Genomic DNA, 16,840 nt, shown 5'->3' with positions numbered 1-16,840 from the left:
ACTCAAACACTTGAGTTTTCCCCATAGCATCGTCCTTGTACGCCGTTTTTAACATTTCAAGAGTTTCTGTTCCACTTTTCCCGAGCAAAAAGCAGAATTTCACCGCCGCACGCTGTTCACGAAAATCAGCCATTGCAAAAACGATGATCACACAAAACAGTTGTCACTATAAACTCTGCTGAAACTAGTCCTTACCTTCTGAAGCAACGGTAGTCGGCTTATCGACTCAGGAATGTTAGCTCTATGCGCTTATGGCGGCAAAACGCGGTACTACAAAAGCTCTGCCCACAAAAAAATTAGTTCGGTTTCTTTTGGGTACCCCATCGTATATGGGGTGTCTGAGAAAGAATATGCACATTTTAAATGTTTTTGCTTAGAAAATAAGCAGAGCTAGGAGAATACGGTTATCACCACATGAAACAGTCGCTCAGAAAGTCCCCCCCCCCTTTTCTCAATTTCACTGTACTTCAACTTGAACTACCTTTGTTGCTTGTACAGTGTCCAGCCAGTGTTCAGATGCCCTGAAACTGACACGCATGTCGTCATGTGCGCGCGTTAGAACAAGTATCTCATGTGAAACTTTTGACAGTTCTGCTGTCATGTGGTGAAAACTTCACTCTTTAGGCTCTGTTTATTTTTTCAATAAAAGTGTTTGAAGTGTGTCCACTCATTCTCACTCATAGAATTCTAAATTTATTTATCGTTTAGAATTGAAAATCATTGTTAGATCAGCGTATTATTCTCTGTTCAAAAGTTTCTTTGAATTTCTATATCAGACTTCTGTGCGTAACTGGCCACAGTCCTGACAAGAAAATGAACCCTTTAGAGCTTAAAGTTTTGTTTCCAGGAGAGCTGGGTGAAGCGCTTGACGGGAAATTTGCGAGACTTTCTTGTGAATCACAGCTGGGGGTCAGCAGTGGCACCACGACTGCTCAAGCTGGGGCTCGAGGCCCAGTGCAACACAGCACACAAGGCATATGCACAACTGCTGGAGGCCAACAGGAACTTGAAGCAGCTCAAGCGAAGGTACCAGAGACTTTACAAGGATCATCACAACCTTCTTGGTGAGTTTTGTACTTTTTGATCAGGTGCTGTAGACAGGGAGTGTCCAAATTGTGGCTGTCACTTGGAGTGTTTTATGGAAGGGTGACTTAGCCGATCAGGGTAACACAAGGCCAAACTGTTGGCTGTTACACACAACCCCCAGATTAAATAAGGAACACATAAATAAGAGCCAGTGTTGATCGGTATTTCTGTTGTGTGGTTTGTAGTTTCTATGTTGCATTTCAGTACGTGTACAGATCATGGTTTTTCTTTTGTGGGTTGCATGTGAGGAGGAATATGGCAAGAAGTTGTGGGGCAGTGGTTGCAGCTGCATTGTGGGAGACAGGTTGATGAACCATCTTGTAATCCATAAACATCCTACAGTCCTTATCTCAGTCAGTGGACTCAACCAAAGTCACTCAGCATTCTGCTGAGAATGGCCCAGTCTAAGAACATGGACAGTATCATACATCATATTAAAAGATATTTCAAAATAGGATCTGTAAATATGAATGACCTCTGTATTGTACATTGCATAATAATTTCTTTTATTGTTAATTTTTCTTTTTAGAAACATGAACTTTTGATTTCACCTGCATTTTAAGTAGGGGTAATACTGGACTAACATGAACCGAAATTACGTTTACTTTAAAAAATGAGCTAGAATTGACATACATGCACAAAAGGCATGCAACAGTTAAGTCATGATTGGTGGAAACAATATCTGTTGTATGGCTGTGTAGGTGTTGCTGCAGAGCTGACAGGCGCACTGGAGAACTCTGTGAAGGGGCAGGCTGTAGACTTAAAGGCGACCCTGGACAACTGCACCAAGATCTTCCCAGACCTCTTCACCAAGTCACCAGGAACAGAACAGCAGTCAGAGGTGACCACAGTGATCAGTGTGACAAGGGAATCATCACTGTCCTGTGAGATATAATGCTGTACAGTAATTTCAGTCATTACACCAGTTTTAGGTGGATGTGCTGCCTCCAGCTTCATGGTGAAATTTTTGCACCATCTGTCTGTCAGCCCCATTCACTGAAGCTAGAGGCACGTGTTCCTCCGAATAACTGGTAATGATTGACCAGGTTGCACAGTGTCACTTCCTACAAGACAGTAACCTTAGGTCCCATAAACTAACCAGTGTTGATGAGTCACCTGCTTTGAATGTCGGCTAGCACGAAGGTCTGCAGATGGATCCAATCTTGAGGTAGTTCAGTGTAATTTCGTTCATGTCATCCTCATCCTTCTGGTATCGTTTCCATTTTCTGTTTGTCAGTGGATGAAAAGCCTCCAGTCTCTTCTTTATTGCCATAAACTTCTCTTTTGATTTCTTCCCAACTGTTGCCACTCCTCTTGCTGTCTTCCACTACATGGCTGAATCATCTTGTTCTGGATCAGCCTGTAGGTCTCTTTCCCTCAAATTTTGATTCTAATGCTCGCTTAGTATCCTTGTTCTGTCCATGATTTTACATGTTGTATTCATTTCTCTTCTACACTCTCTTCACAAGTTTTGAATTCCAACGTCTTCTGTATAAGTTTTGTTTCTCATTTTATCCCTTCTTGTTTCTTTTTCCCTAATCCCTCTTAGTTTCTTCTTTTGAGATATTCTTTGTGATTTATTTTGTGATTGTTCCAGGTCTGTTTAGGTATTACCTTGAGAGATGCATTTATTACATATCTCGCTGCAACATTTCGTATGTGTAGAAGCAGTAATTCATCAATTATCTCTGTCAGACCAAAAAAATGTATCATGCTAAAAGTTTCATATTTCTCAATGATTTGTTGGCGTACACACTTTCAGCACCATGTGCTGCTGGTGGCACTAGCATTCACAAGGCTGGCAAGGTGGGCATTTATCTGGAGGGACTGAGGAAATCCACAGAAATCCTCGGTTGAGCTGAGATTTGGACCCAGGTATTATGCTGTTGCAGGCAACGCCAGAGGATGCCATCTGTCGCCCAGTACCCCAGAGTCAAGAGGACCACCCTGCCATAGGCTTTGACCTGGACTTCCACAAGATAAAGTGGAACCTGTCGTGTGGCAGCATGAAAACCAAGCTGCTGCTGTTCCAAGCTCTCAGATGGGTGAGCCCCTGTACTTGGCTAAACGCTTGTAATTGAATAATACAGCTTTATGTTAGTGTCTTTGTCATGACAAAGTGCAGTACCCATAAACTGCTTCACTGTCACTGTCATGAAGAGACGTGTTCAGGAAATCTGCTGCACTTGAGCTCCAAATTTGCAGTGCTTAGATATCTAGTTTCATTTTGACATTACTGTTTACTCTGTTACACAGTACCTTAGAAACATGTCATGAGCATCAGGTGAAATGGGGTAGCCTGAAATGTGTAACATTATGAACAGGATTAGAAGCTTCCATTTCCTGTACACAGATCACTTTTTCCTTGGTTTTTCACCTGACTTGTCCTTGTATTGCAGCGCATCACCAAGAGTCCCCCTGAAGACAGAGACCTTGTGGTAGCATCATACTTCCGTCGTGATATCCTGAGCCTCCATCATTCTCCACAGCCCTCCCCTGTGCAGCTACCCCTCTCTGCACACTTTAACCCCACACATGCATCCACCCCCCATCCCTTACAGCAGGCTGCAGCTCGGCTAGTCAATACTGTGGCCTCTCTGCGCTGTGGACGGGACTATCTCTGCTCTGCAGGATCTGGGGTTCTCAGGGTGCTGGTACACTGCCTGCAGGGTGATAAGGGCATTAAGATAGACGATGTGACAGCTGACATGATCTTGGCAACACTACAGAAACTCAGCTTGAGGTGAATTTCAGTGTATTCTAGTTTGTAATATAATCTTCTAATGTTATGCTGTGTGCCTTAGAACAGCTTGTGCTCATTGTCTGAATTGGCCCCCAAGTGTGAGCATTGGGCTTTGGAATGTTTCATGGCTTTTATGTTGTGATTAAGATTCACAGTCTTTGTTTGAGTCAGTAAAGACAATGCAAGACAAAATCATGACATAAAGATAGCTAACAGATGTTATGAAATTGTGGAACAGTTCAGATATTTGGGAATGATGATAAATCAAAACCTGATTGAGGAGGAAATTAAGAGGAGATTGAACTCAGGTAACAGTTGCTACCATTCAGTCCAGAATCTTTTGTCTTCTTGTCTGCTGTCTAAAAACATAAAAATTAGAATATACAAAACTATAATTTTGCCTGTGGTTCTGTATGGGTTTGAAACTTGGTCTCTGACATTAAGGGAGGAACATAGACTGAGGGTGTTTGAGAACAGGGTGCTGAGGAGAATATATGGAACAAAGAGAGATGAAGTGACGGGATGTTGGAGAAACCTGCATAATGAGGAGCTTCTCCAAGTATAATTAGAATGATCAGGTCAAGGAGGATGGGCTAGGCAGGGCATGTAGCACGAATGGGGAGGAGGAAGAAGAAGAAGAAGAAGAAGAAAGCCAGAAGGAAAGATACCACTAGGAGGACCAAGATGTAGGTGGGTGTGTAATATTAAAATGAATTTTTAGATAAGATGGGGTGGTATGGACTGAATCAGTCTTTGGCTCAGGGCAGGGACTATTGGAGGGCTCTTGTGAACATGGCAGTGAACCTTCAGATTCCATAAAATGCTGGAAAGCTCTTGAATAGCTGCACAGTTCTCCATGAAGTTAGTTGAATGAATGTATGAGGGGTGGGCCTTCTTGGCCCTTGCACCACGACCACTGTGATCTGTTGTACCTTAAATGAAGTTAGTTAGTGGCATACTGTATGATGGACAGGGGCAGAAACCCGGTAGGTAGTAACAACTCATGAACAGTGTAGATTGCTCTATGTGCAGGCATAGCCAGCGAGTGGGGATGATAGAGCTGGGGCTAGTGGAGTGGTTGATCAAACATCTTAGTGCCAACATGAACGCTATGAAGGCCTACACTCTGGAGTATAGCACTGCACTACTCATGAACCTCTGTCTTCACCGCAGTGCCAAGGAGCGCTGTGTGCCTGTTGCCAAGACGGTGCTGAAACTGCTGATCACACTGCTGGGCACCAAAATGACACAGGTGACGTGGCATGCCTCACTGAATCACGTGTCTTCCCATTATTATTCTGTGAAAGGCAATTTATGTGTAATTGAGGATCTTCTGACATGTATGAAAATGTAACATATCTGTTTCTCCTTTCCTTCCCCAGAGAATACTCAAAATGTCATGAAATTTACTCACTACTCTTGTCCCTATGTACAGGAGATGTGCAGCTGTTGTGGCATAGTTCTCTAATGCTCTATATTGACTGCAACAAAAAACACACAAGGTTATAATAACAGGTTGTTACATCCTGGCTATTCACAGTCACACCATTATGTTCTGGGGTTAGCAAGTCTTGTCTCATCATCTGTGACAAATGAGAAATCGAGGTGAAGGAGCAAAAAACAATGTGTGAATTTACTCATTAACATTCTCTCTTGGTTTCTTTTCGTATTTTTCCACACATATCAAACAATACATAATATTTTGTGTAGGTGCAGTAAACACTCCAGTCTCAAGCTTGTATGAGGAGCAGAATATTCCAGTTGTGTGAATCTGCCAGATATACAAGAAAAACAGAAACCCAGTTTTCACCCTTTTCCTGCAAGTATATTTCCACATTTGTTTCACTTTAGTTCTTACACAGGAGACTTGTTAGGTGACACTGCGGATTGACAAGTGAAAGATATTGGAAATACTGTAACAGTCACAGGCTCTGCTAGACTGTGCTGTAACACAGTCACAGGTTCTGCTAGACTACACAGATCACTAGATGCAGGAGAACAGTGGACAGCGCTGCTAGTGGTTGCTGGGAGATCTACTGTATGTCAGGTGATCATATACACATTGCAACTTTGTTTTTGAAAAAAAATGTGTTTTTTTTTTTTTTTGGTTTATTTTTTGCCAGTTACATGAGAATTTTGGATGCTTGGATACCAAATGACTGGGAGTTATCTGTACTGTGTAGTAGGAGGGTCAGGTTTCTGTTTGACAGTGAGCAAGCTGTTTCATTGAAGAGGTAGGTATGTGTCGATTTGTGGGGTACGTCTGTAGGGCAGAATTTTTGACTGCCTGGCATACTCGGCCAACATTTGTTGACCATTGAAATTCTGTACTTATTTTGTTATGTAGGCCATCCCATATGTGAACGGAGCCCTGTATAGCTTGCTTGCACATCCACAGATCAATGACGAGGCCAAGCACATGGGTCTTTGTGACATGCTTGAGTTCTACCTTAAGGTTAGTGCTTGAATTAAGGTTTAAGGAACCCTGACGGGTATCAGCTGTACATTAACTCTTCCCATGCTACGGGTTTGGCAGGATAAGTTAGGTTAGGTTAATTTAAGTTGGATCAGAGGCAAATATATTACCCTTGATATTTCTTTATTCTAAACTAGGCAGATGCAACATGGAAAGAGTTAAATTGAAGAAGCAGGATTTTAAAGAATCTCTGGTCAAGCAATTTCCAGTTAAAGGAATCTGAAGGTTCATTGACATGTCAACAGAAGCATGCTGTTGCACCCTGTTGACATGTTTCAACCAATATTCATCCTTTCATATTCTCTGTTGGAAGTTTTCTGTCACCAGCTTTACAAATTTTTATCTGCACATTGTAGTCCTATGCTGAGTGTTGTTAAGTTGCTGTTTGCATTCCCTGACATATCTTCTAGTAGTCTGTCGGGGAACAACAGATGGCAGGGCAATATATAAGTCAGGTTCCACTTTAGTGATATCTGAATACAGTAAACTCCCATTAGGCAAAATCTGACTGTGTTCAGTTCTGAATTTTTGAATTTTTGGAGATGTTGAAGAACTAAGAAGGTTTTGTAGTTAGAAAAGAAAAGTAAAGCTATCCCTGTACCAGGCCCTGAAGGCCCATAGGTTTGTGAGATGCTGAGTGTCCCAGATTATCTAGACGGTCGGCTCAAAGATGGCGCAGCATTTTATGGAACCCGAAGATTCATTACTGTGTTCACAAGAGCCCTCCACTGGTTCCTATCTTGAGCCAGGTCTATCCAATCCATACCATCCCATCCTATCTCTCTAAGATCCATTCTAATATTGTCCACCTACCTACGCCTTGGTCTTCCCTGTGGTCTATTTCCTTCTGGCTTTCCCACCATAATCCTATGCACATTCCTCATCTCTCCCATATGTGCTACATGACCTGCCCACCTCATCCTCCTTGACTTGATAATTCCAGTTATTCTTGGAGAAGAGTACAAGTACAAGCACTTTACTCCCCAGGAAACTTATTTAATTAATTCCTGGTACTCATTTCTGTTAGAAGGCTGAGTGAGCCCCAGGGCCATAGTGCGGCTGGAAGGATTAGGTCAATTGAAAAAATCCAGTGACCACATCGGGACTTGAACCCACGACCTTCCGGCTTGTAGCATAGCTCCTCAACCAACTACAATACCGTGTGTCCCTTTTGTAGTTAGAATACTATTTAAAATAAAAAAGAACCCCAATATAAAAACCTTTATTTAATCACATTGTGTTTTTCTGTGTTTATTCCATGTATTTACTCTGTTACCTATGGTGTACTTTTATGAATACCCCTTCACTCGGTGGTAACAGACATCCTTCCCCACCATTAGTCTGTTATAACGAGGATTTACTGTGTTCATATGTTCAGTATCATTAATGTTGAAATTTGGTTTTATATATATTTTTTTTATTTTGTGTAGTTTATCTGTTTTAATATGATATTTCCTTACACAGTGTGTGAGCATGTTGTTTTTGTGGTGTTCACCCACTGTGGGTGGCAGCAGTGAGATTGATGGGAGGTGATAAACCCTTTAAAGGCTTAATTTCTACTAAAATATAAAAAATCCTGTCTGTACCTCACAGGAAACATTACGTCACCGCTACAAAGCCCAGCTGGTCGATGCTGTTTTGGGAAACAGTCGCTGTTTACTGTGAGAACCGTACGGAGCACACAGCTACACTCTGTGGGCAGAATGCAGAGTTTTGGTGTGCTAAAGCAGCTGGTATATATAGTAACCACTGGGCTTTGGAACGTTTGTTTCCTCAACAGCCCTCACAGTTTTGCTCACATGTTATGATTCTATAGCAGGTGCTGTGTGTTGTGAGATTAGTGGTGCCGTGGATTTTGAAGTAACTTTCTGTGTACTGATTATGCTCCCAGAACAGTGACGGGGAGATGAGCAAGCAGCTGGAATACATCTTGAAGCTGCATCGAGGGCACTGCCAGCCAGACCACAGTTCTACTTCTGACCAGGAGAATGGTGATGATGACATGGTAAGTAGCATTATTGGTTTTCTGCACTTTGTTTCTCAGGAGGCTAGTGGATTTGTGCACTAAACTGATGAAGATGGGGGAAATTCTTAAACTGGGGATCATTACATTGGAGTTCCACCGTATTCTGAATGGAACACATTTTGGAAATTGGATCTATTTCCATTCTCAGGTGGAAATATGGGGATTTACCCACCAGTCTGATGCATTTGAAAGATCTGTTTCGATTCTTCAGTATAGTGTGATCAAGGCTTTGGGTTCCTGCAAAATGTTGGTGACTGTCTACAAGACTCTGCGGCATAACATCCTGTCTGTTAGCCATATCGGAATATGTCTTGAAGATGGAAACAGGTCCAGCTGACAAAGTTCAGAAGCCTGTGAATACCATGTGCCAGAACAGAACCCTTTGCGGTTCACTTACTGAGCAGTTTGTGTCAGTTTTCCAGTAAGCGGTTACACATTGACTTCTGGGGAGTGCCCAGTTCCAGTCTTAGCCAGGGCACAGACTACTCTGATGGAGGTTTTTGATGTCTTTTCTCAGTCCCTCCAGAAAAGTGCCAGTATAGTACCCACTTCCTGTCCAAGTATAGTTTGCATTGCTGACAGCGTCATGAAGTAAAGTACAAATAAGTGGAACTAATTTAGAATTGACTTGAACCTCTCGTTATTGCTGTCTCCATGTAGCGCCCTAGAAGGCTTTTCTTCTTGGCATGGTGCTCAGTTCTTCTGAGAACTTCTTGTCCTGCTGGAGTCTTAATTCCATCTGTTCTGCAGGAGGAGATGGATCTGCTGGAAGAGGAACTCGACAGCAATGACCCAGTGCACAGCCTACATGGCGAGTTGAGTGGAGACCAGCTACTGTACCAGCAGTATCGGCTGGTGTTTCCATACCACGGTAAGATATCATAGTTATAGGCCGTGCCATAGCTCAAGCAGTTAGTCGCTGGCTTCCCACCGTGGCGGCCCAGGTTCGATCCTGGGTCTGATCAAGTAGGATTTGTGGTGGACAGAGTGGCACTGGGGCGGGTTATCTCCGAGTACTTAGGTTTCCCTGCCAATCTTTGTTCCACCAAATTCTCCATCATCATAATCACCAGGGGCAGGCTACAATAGGCCAATCAGTGGCCGCCGTGCCAAGTAGACCCAGTTGGACTCCACCCCCCACTAAGCAAAAAAGATATCATAGTTTGTGACCACATACCATAATCTGGTTTTCATTCTCATATATAATGTAACGTGTTTGGAATCCAGAAGAGTCACTTCTATGGAAACGCTAGAACAGACCATTGCATAGGAAGTAACAATAGCGATACTGTAATCCCAACAGTGAGCCATTGTGTCGAGAACATCGACTCTCCACGGTTACGATGAATACGCGAAGCGTTCCCACAGAGACAATGCAATAACAATGGGTCATTGCATAGGAATCGCGGAACCAACAAAGCAACGTTTCCACTGTTATAACAGAGGGTTCATTTGCATAGCAGTGGCTGAGGGGATAAATAGCCCAGCTTCGACGAGAAGCAGTCAGTTTTGGAATATCCGCCGCAGAAGAGAGTCTGCTATAAACCGCCAGAGAAGACAGTCCAGTATCGCCGAGATATTGTAAGCAGTATTTGTAACACTGCAAGTGGTAATGATTGTAAGGTGTGAGCGAGCGGAATAAATTCGCTATATCAAATACCACGGCGTAAATTTATTTGTAGCGTGACACAACACGCTACAATATATATATTTTTTTCTTTTTGCGGGCATAGTGTTTCTTGATGAAAAATGTACAGAAATGGTCGTTTATGGCAAATGTCAATGTCTTCATCAGTAAAAGAGGAGACATTTGTTTCTGAAAACCAAGCAGGCCCCAGATATGACTGTCTTGTGGTTCTGGTAGATAGGTACAAGCATTGTGGAGGAGCGTGCTGCCTCCTTCTCTTTGCTGTGTTGCGAATCACTGTGGATGTGACACGCAGCTGGTAGCCTGTTGCTCGTGTGTACGTTCCAGAGGTTTATCTCTCATATGGAATTTATTCATACATGCACACAGTTGAGGACCTGAACACAGCAGGCATGTGCCGGAACGTGTTGTGGGCTTCATAAAATGTACGTTGTGCAACAGAAAACGTATTTGTATTTCTAGATCAGTTCATTAATAATCTGATATATTTAAAACAGTGTACAGTCAGTATGGTACTCTGAAATGCTGGTGTCCACCTCAGAATTTGCATGATGTCATACCCCAGTCGACCACATACTTCATCTTGAGGAAACTAGGAAATAATTCTTTTTGTAGTAAGTTTTGCCATTCTGCATTTTTGGTTTCATGTGACGTTGCAGGGGTTGTGCACACATCCTCCTCATCCACAGCGCAGTCTGCTGGAGATGTGGTACTGCGTCCCACAACACCTCGGCTCCATTCTCTTGGGTCTTCAGAAGGGAAGTATGTCTCATATAAGTCTGCCACCTCAATGGAGCCTAGCCACCATGAAAAGAATGGAGCAGAAGTGTCAGAAACATGCTCGAAGATGTGTGACTCGTGAGTAGTGTGTGCAGTTGTAAAGCGTATGTTGTCTCGGTAACTGAATGTTGAGTCACAAGTCATTTGTAAGGATATGATGAATTGTCTAGGAACTGTGTGTTGTGTTTGTGTTGACCAGTGTGATCTTGGAGAGTCTAGAACAAGAGGAGGAGGAGGAGGAGGAGGAGGAGGAGGAGGATGATGCTGTTGTGTGCAACGTGAGGAGCGTGTGTGACAGCCACACAGACCGCAAGGCGAACGGTGAGCTGAACGCTGATCACTAAATGTAGACTATACATACAGTGTGCATTACAAGTTGATCCGCATGCTGGTGATGTTGGCAGATGCGGAACCACCAGATGTGACAGACCACACTTCTAATGATGTGACAGCAGCATCCGCATCTGAGGACGGGTGAGTCCAGGTAGCTAAAAGTTTGTTTCCATATTTTGGTGATAGAGCTCGGACATCATGTGTATGTGTGTGCATGCGGGCGTTCCATACAGGTGTTCTGGTGCTGCAATGAATGCAAAGTTCACAGGTCAGTGCTTGTACTCCTGTACCACTTCACCACTGGCTGACATATGCAGGATGTCTGGACTTGTGTATCACATGTCACCATCTGGCACATATATCTCCTCTGTAACAACATCCCTCAATTGTCTTCAATTTAAGGTTTTCCTCATGTAACACTTTTTCAGTGCTCCAAAGTAAAAATGTTCAATGTAAAATTTAATTCATGTAAATACAGGAATTGATGCTCTGGCACTCATAGTAGTTGTTTTGATAAGGTGTTCTGGGATGGGACATAATGGATGTCACTATTTTGGAGGAACATATTGCCTCTGCCTTCAGGGTTGAGGTGTGTATGGCGAGGAATTGGCTTGGTTAACCTTTATCCTACGGGCATTTAAATTCCGTTATGGGCAGCCGTACGCAATTAATTTAAATACCCGCGATTATAAATCCATAAAAACTGCAATCATTTACTAAATTTGCNGGTAGAACACTTGACTCATTTATTTGCCCACTTCGGTAGAACACTTGACTCTTCTTTTTGCCCGCTTCGGTAGAACACTTGACTCTTCTTTTTGCCCGCTTCGGTAGAACACTTGACTCTTCTCAGGGTTGTGTCACGGTAATAACTGGGGCAACAGGGAGACTACACATTTAAAGCTAGTCCACTGATACAAATCGAAGACACTATTTTCTGCTTAATCACAAATTATTTATTTCAGAAGCAAACACTATAACTTTATTGGCAAGTACGGAGTAATGTGCCCTTTTATTATTATCAAAGATTAATCGAACCAAATAAAGACTGTTAAATTTGGATATACTTGGAGAGTGCAGCTCAATACGTCTGCCTCTGGTGAATTCAAAATGCCAAGTGCTTCTGCCCACTCTATTCTGCGGGAGCGTCACTTCATCACTGTATAGGATTTGAACCGACGGCCTTTCTCCCAGACAAGAATAGTTTCCTAATGGCTGATTTTAACTGCCAATTCATCATACCATCAGTACTAGACAATAACATTACTAACTTTGAGAATAAAGAGATCCAAATATATTGAACCCGGAACCCTACATGTGAAAGCGGTTATTTCTTAGTTTAGGGTCTAATTACACCCTTTCGAAGACACTTTTATAACAGCTACCCTATTAGCAAAACAACATTTACATGTTCGGCCAACTACAGACTTGCCTTTTCATAATGGGCCATGTCCCTTTAGCGGTCACCCAAGCTGCAGGTAACAAAACAAGGCAGTTGTTCCTGTCAAAATGCGAAAAGCAAGTCATAACTTCTTAATGGATGGGTCTCCCTAATAAATCAGTCACTCTATTGAAATGGCTGAAGAGGAACATAGCGTCCATTAAAGAGTATTAAAAGGTTTGGACTGTTACAAAAGGGTCACTGAGATCTCAAGGAATGTTTAAGGATAGTGGCCCTGGTGTAGGCCAGTGGGAATGATAAGTACAAGAATGGCTCCTTTCAGGGGTACATTATATTTTTTTCTTCACATGAGGGGAATTGGAATTTTGAGAAAAGACAGCTGTTTTCAGGGCTCCCATATGTTTTTACCATGTAAAATTTTCTGTAGTTCAGTGTTCAGATCCACTTCTCCCCAAATAAACTTTAATGGTGGTTCACTTTAGTTTTGTTCTGTTATTGTTGTCTTATTAAACCATAAAAATGTTTGCTCTACTGGCAGGTTTTCAAGATAGNATGGATGGGTCTCCCTAATAAATCAGTCACTCTATTGAAATGGCTGAAGAGGAACATAGCGTCCATTAAAGAGTATTAAAAGGTTTGGACTGTTACAAAAGGGTCACTGAGATCTCAAGGAATGTTTAAGGATAGTGGCCCTGGTGTAGGCCAGTGGGAATGATAAGTACAAGAATGGCTCCTTTCAGGGGTACATTATATTTTTTTCTTCACATGAGGGGAATTGGAATTTTGAGAAAAGACAGCTGTTTTCAGGGCTCCCATATGTTTTTACCATGTAAAATTTTCTGTAGTTCAGTGTTCAGATCCACTTCTCCCCAAATAAACTTTAATGGTGGTTCACTTTAGTTTTGTTCTGTTATTGTTGTCTTATTAAACCATAAAAATGTTTGCTCTACTGGCAGGTTTTCAAGATAGTGTCACATTGGATAAGCTTGAATGACACATCTTCTGGGCTGTAACACTTGCGGGAATTCAACCTAGCTTCCTTACAATTCATTGTGTTGCTAGTATAGAACTTACATGGCAGTTATGGAAACTGACAAGATGTTCCCTGCTTTCATGGAATCCAAAAGTTTGCTATTTTCATAAGAGCCCACCATTGGGCCCTGTACTTAGCCAGTTACGTCTAGTCTGCACTTTCATTCTATATTTCTGTAAAATCTGTTCTAACACATTCATTTCCATGCCCCCATGCTGCCAAAAAAATGGGAGACTGCAAGTGAAATCCACTCGACAGTTACATATTTTGATTCTTTCACACTTCAACATACTACACTCTCTGTGCATTTGAGTGACATCTGTAAGGTAAAATGACATTTACGTACACAGCAACAACAGCCCGTCAATTAACATGTTTAGCACTGGCAAGAAGTGAACTTCAGCCAGTCAATTGATGGCATTGGCAATATCATTTCCTGTTCACCTGAATCTCCCATGTGTCTTTTTCCTTTCACGTTTTCCAAGCTAAATTCTACATAACACAAGCTATGAGACTTGTTCAAATGAATCCCATTTGGTAATTGTTCTGGGCGAAGGACTGGCTGCCACTGCAGGGCAGTGAGGCAGACGTCCTGTTGACATACCAGCTGATGGATCCCCTCCACAAGTAATCCCCTTGGCTTGTGCTTGAGTCACTTCACTACACGACCTTGAAGTATTTGTCTGACCACAATCTTTGGTTGTGTGGGGGTGGTCCAACATATTGCAGTGGACAGATGTTGATGTCCTTCTTGAGCATCTCAGGATACTTTCTCTTAACAGCAATATGGAGATTTCACAGCTGTACTTGGCACTGGGGGTGATGTCCAGAGTGCATGTTCTCATTGGATTGATTTTGCGTATTGAACCCTGACTTCTGTGTCACACTGTTGCTGGTTGCTCTAACATGTCCATTGTGTTGCACAGCTTGTTCTTCAACAGCACTGGGATCAGGTTTCATTTGAACAATTCTTGTATGTAAACATGGAAATAGAGAATGATAACGTGATGTAGAAATGTTTCATGACTAATTCCAGTGTAGACAGGGGGCATGGTGTATGACCTCGTTACTGTGTGCTTTGTTTCAGGGAAGACGAATACACCAAAGCATTCACCTCTCGTCCAAAAATCCCGCGCACCCCCACGTTTCTGAGCAGCACTAGCAGCAGGGACATTGCACCAGCGTGGTGACACCCTGTGCTGCAAGTGCTGCCATCTAGAAGAATAGGTATGCTTCTTCAGGATGATGAGAATGGTGGGATACTGGTTACAAGTAGGGCTCCAGAAATATGGTTACAGACTCACCACACGAGCTGTGAGCAGTGGCAAGTACGAGAATACTTGCATGAAGCATACTTCAAGTCTGTGGACAGGTGTGCCCTGTCAGAGGCCATCCACCGAACAGTGCAGCCCACAGGACGCCTGTCTGCTCGGATATGTTGCCGTATAGTCTGGCAGAATGTTACTGATGTTCTAGAAAATATGTTGACACCATCTTCAGAGCAGAACTCCGTGGAGCAACCTACTGCAAAGTCTGTTTCTTTGATACTCATCCCAAAATCATGTTGATATCTTCCCCTTTGCACTTCCTCCCCTAGAACTATATCCTGATCTCTCTCTTCCTCAACATTCTGCCATTGGCCCTCTCTCAGCTGTGGAGCACACCCTTCCACTGTAAAGGTGGAGGCAGTTGGTAATGATCTGTCATGCCATGCTGCCAGCAGTTGCATCTGAGGACGTCCACGAGAACTATGGATCTCACAAATTTTCATGTGTTCAAGCAGTGCAGTAAAAAAAGAGCCACTCTGTTGAACAGGTTGCTGGTAGAAGGGGTGAGTTGCTAGTACACAGAAATTGCATTTTTGGTATTTCTATTTACTTTATCTTCACTTCTCCATGACTAGTCATATATATACATACACTCAACTCTCGATTATCCGGGGGCGGATAAACCGGTTTGTGGCTTAACCGGCGCTACTGGGGCTATTTTGAGGCTTATATGTTGTTTAATATTCATTCACGTTTGTTTCACATGGTGAGTTGTAACACTATTTTCACACTAGTGTGAACCGAGCTCTGCATTTTTTCGTCCTGTAATGCTAACTCAATGTTCTAGGGTAGGGGTAAAAGAATACAAGGATTTGTGGAAAGTTTCAAGGACAGATACACCGCCCCAGTTAGTCTCTTTGTATCAATCTTCAAGTGTGTTAGCAAAATGTCAGGGTGTAAAAGGAAGCGTGTTGTGTTAAGTATTCAACAGAAACTTGAAATTATCAATAAGTTGGGAAAAAGAGGTGTAGTTAAACAATTAGATTTTAACAGCGTGGGATACAGTAAAGCCATCTATATTGAAAAATTCATGGAAGAAACTGATGCCTTTCACCACTAATGAAGATGACAAAATCCATGGATTCACTGGATTCAGTGAAAATGAGATAGCCGTGGAATTGATAAAATTGGCTAACCAAGTTCATGGTGGTGAAGAAGTCAACGAGGAAAATATAAGAGAGTGGTCTCACTGTGACTCGTGTGAGCCGGGCTTCGAAATGTTAAGCAGTGACGAAATCGTAAGTTCAGTGGGGGTGCAGCCAGAAGAGCAGGAAGAAAGTGAGAATGAGGAAGAGGTGGACAGTGCTGCTAGTAAGAAAATATCACATGGTGCTGCTCTTAATCATTTGGAATGCTTACTAGACTATCTTGAGAGTGAAGAGAATAGTTTATTAAGTGACAAGCTAATATTACGCAGGCTTCGTACGGATATCCGTAAAAAGGAAAATGCCGCGAAAAAGCAAACGACAATATTAAATATTTTTAAGTGTTAAGTGTGAATATTCATAAAAAGTGTGGGATGCTGTTGAAGACTGTGATTGAAATAACTAATTTATACTTCAGTGTAATGTAAAAAAAAGTATTAAATAGGCCATGAGATGACATAAAAATGAGGCTGAATAAATTTAAATACGGGTAGGCCTATAGTATTATCAAGGTACAGTATTACAGTACTACTTTTAATAAAATTTGTCTTAACCGGGTTTTCGATTAATCGTGATTTCCATCCCCACCATTATCCCGGATAATCGAGAGTTGAGTGTATATAAAATAATTTTAGCTGCACAAGTGTTGGCTTCTCAAGAAGGGCTCAGCTCCTTGAGTGACTGAGTGATATAATTTATTTATGATGTTGAATTTTTGTTTTGTTTTGTTATATAAATGATTCTGATGTTGAATTGTAAACAAAAATAATTTTATTTTGAAAGAGTACAAAAAATCACACATTCATCCATACAACACATTGCAACAGAACAGAATATTAG

At 42.1% G+C, this 16,840-nt stretch overlaps 1 protein-coding gene across 1 annotated transcript in view; it reads left to right on the top strand.

Annotated features, from left to right (window-relative positions):
* LOC111866141 (lisH domain-containing protein ARMC9) overlaps positions 1-10,989 on the top strand; it is a 14,224-nt gene extending 3,235 nt beyond the window's left edge. Inside the window, exons 4-13 of the mRNA XM_023854796.2 lie at positions 848-1,064; positions 1,788-1,970; positions 2,849-2,892; positions 2,979-3,131; positions 3,486-3,829; positions 4,862-5,081; positions 6,177-6,284; positions 8,197-8,310; positions 9,082-9,202; positions 10,639-10,989. Coding sequence (XP_023710564.1) covers positions 848-1,064; positions 1,788-1,970; positions 2,849-2,892; positions 2,979-3,131; positions 3,486-3,829; positions 4,862-5,081; positions 6,177-6,284; positions 8,197-8,310; positions 9,082-9,202; positions 10,639-10,841 — 1,707 coding nt within the window. The 3' untranslated portion in view covers positions 10,842-10,989. The remainder of the gene's footprint in view (positions 1-847; positions 1,065-1,787; positions 1,971-2,848; positions 2,893-2,978; positions 3,132-3,485; positions 3,830-4,861; positions 5,082-6,176; positions 6,285-8,196; positions 8,311-9,081; positions 9,203-10,638) is intronic.
* Positions 10,990-16,840: the final 5,851 nt, after the last annotated feature.

This window comes from Cryptotermes secundus, unplaced genomic scaffold (genome assembly GCF_002891405.2).
Source record: "Cryptotermes secundus unplaced genomic scaffold, Csec_1.0 scaffold318, whole genome shotgun sequence".
Taxonomy (NCBI): domain Eukaryota; kingdom Metazoa; phylum Arthropoda; class Insecta; order Blattodea; family Kalotermitidae; genus Cryptotermes; species Cryptotermes secundus.
The sequence above is the reverse complement of the archived record's forward strand: the minus strand, read 5'-3'. Positions and strand labels throughout refer to the sequence as shown.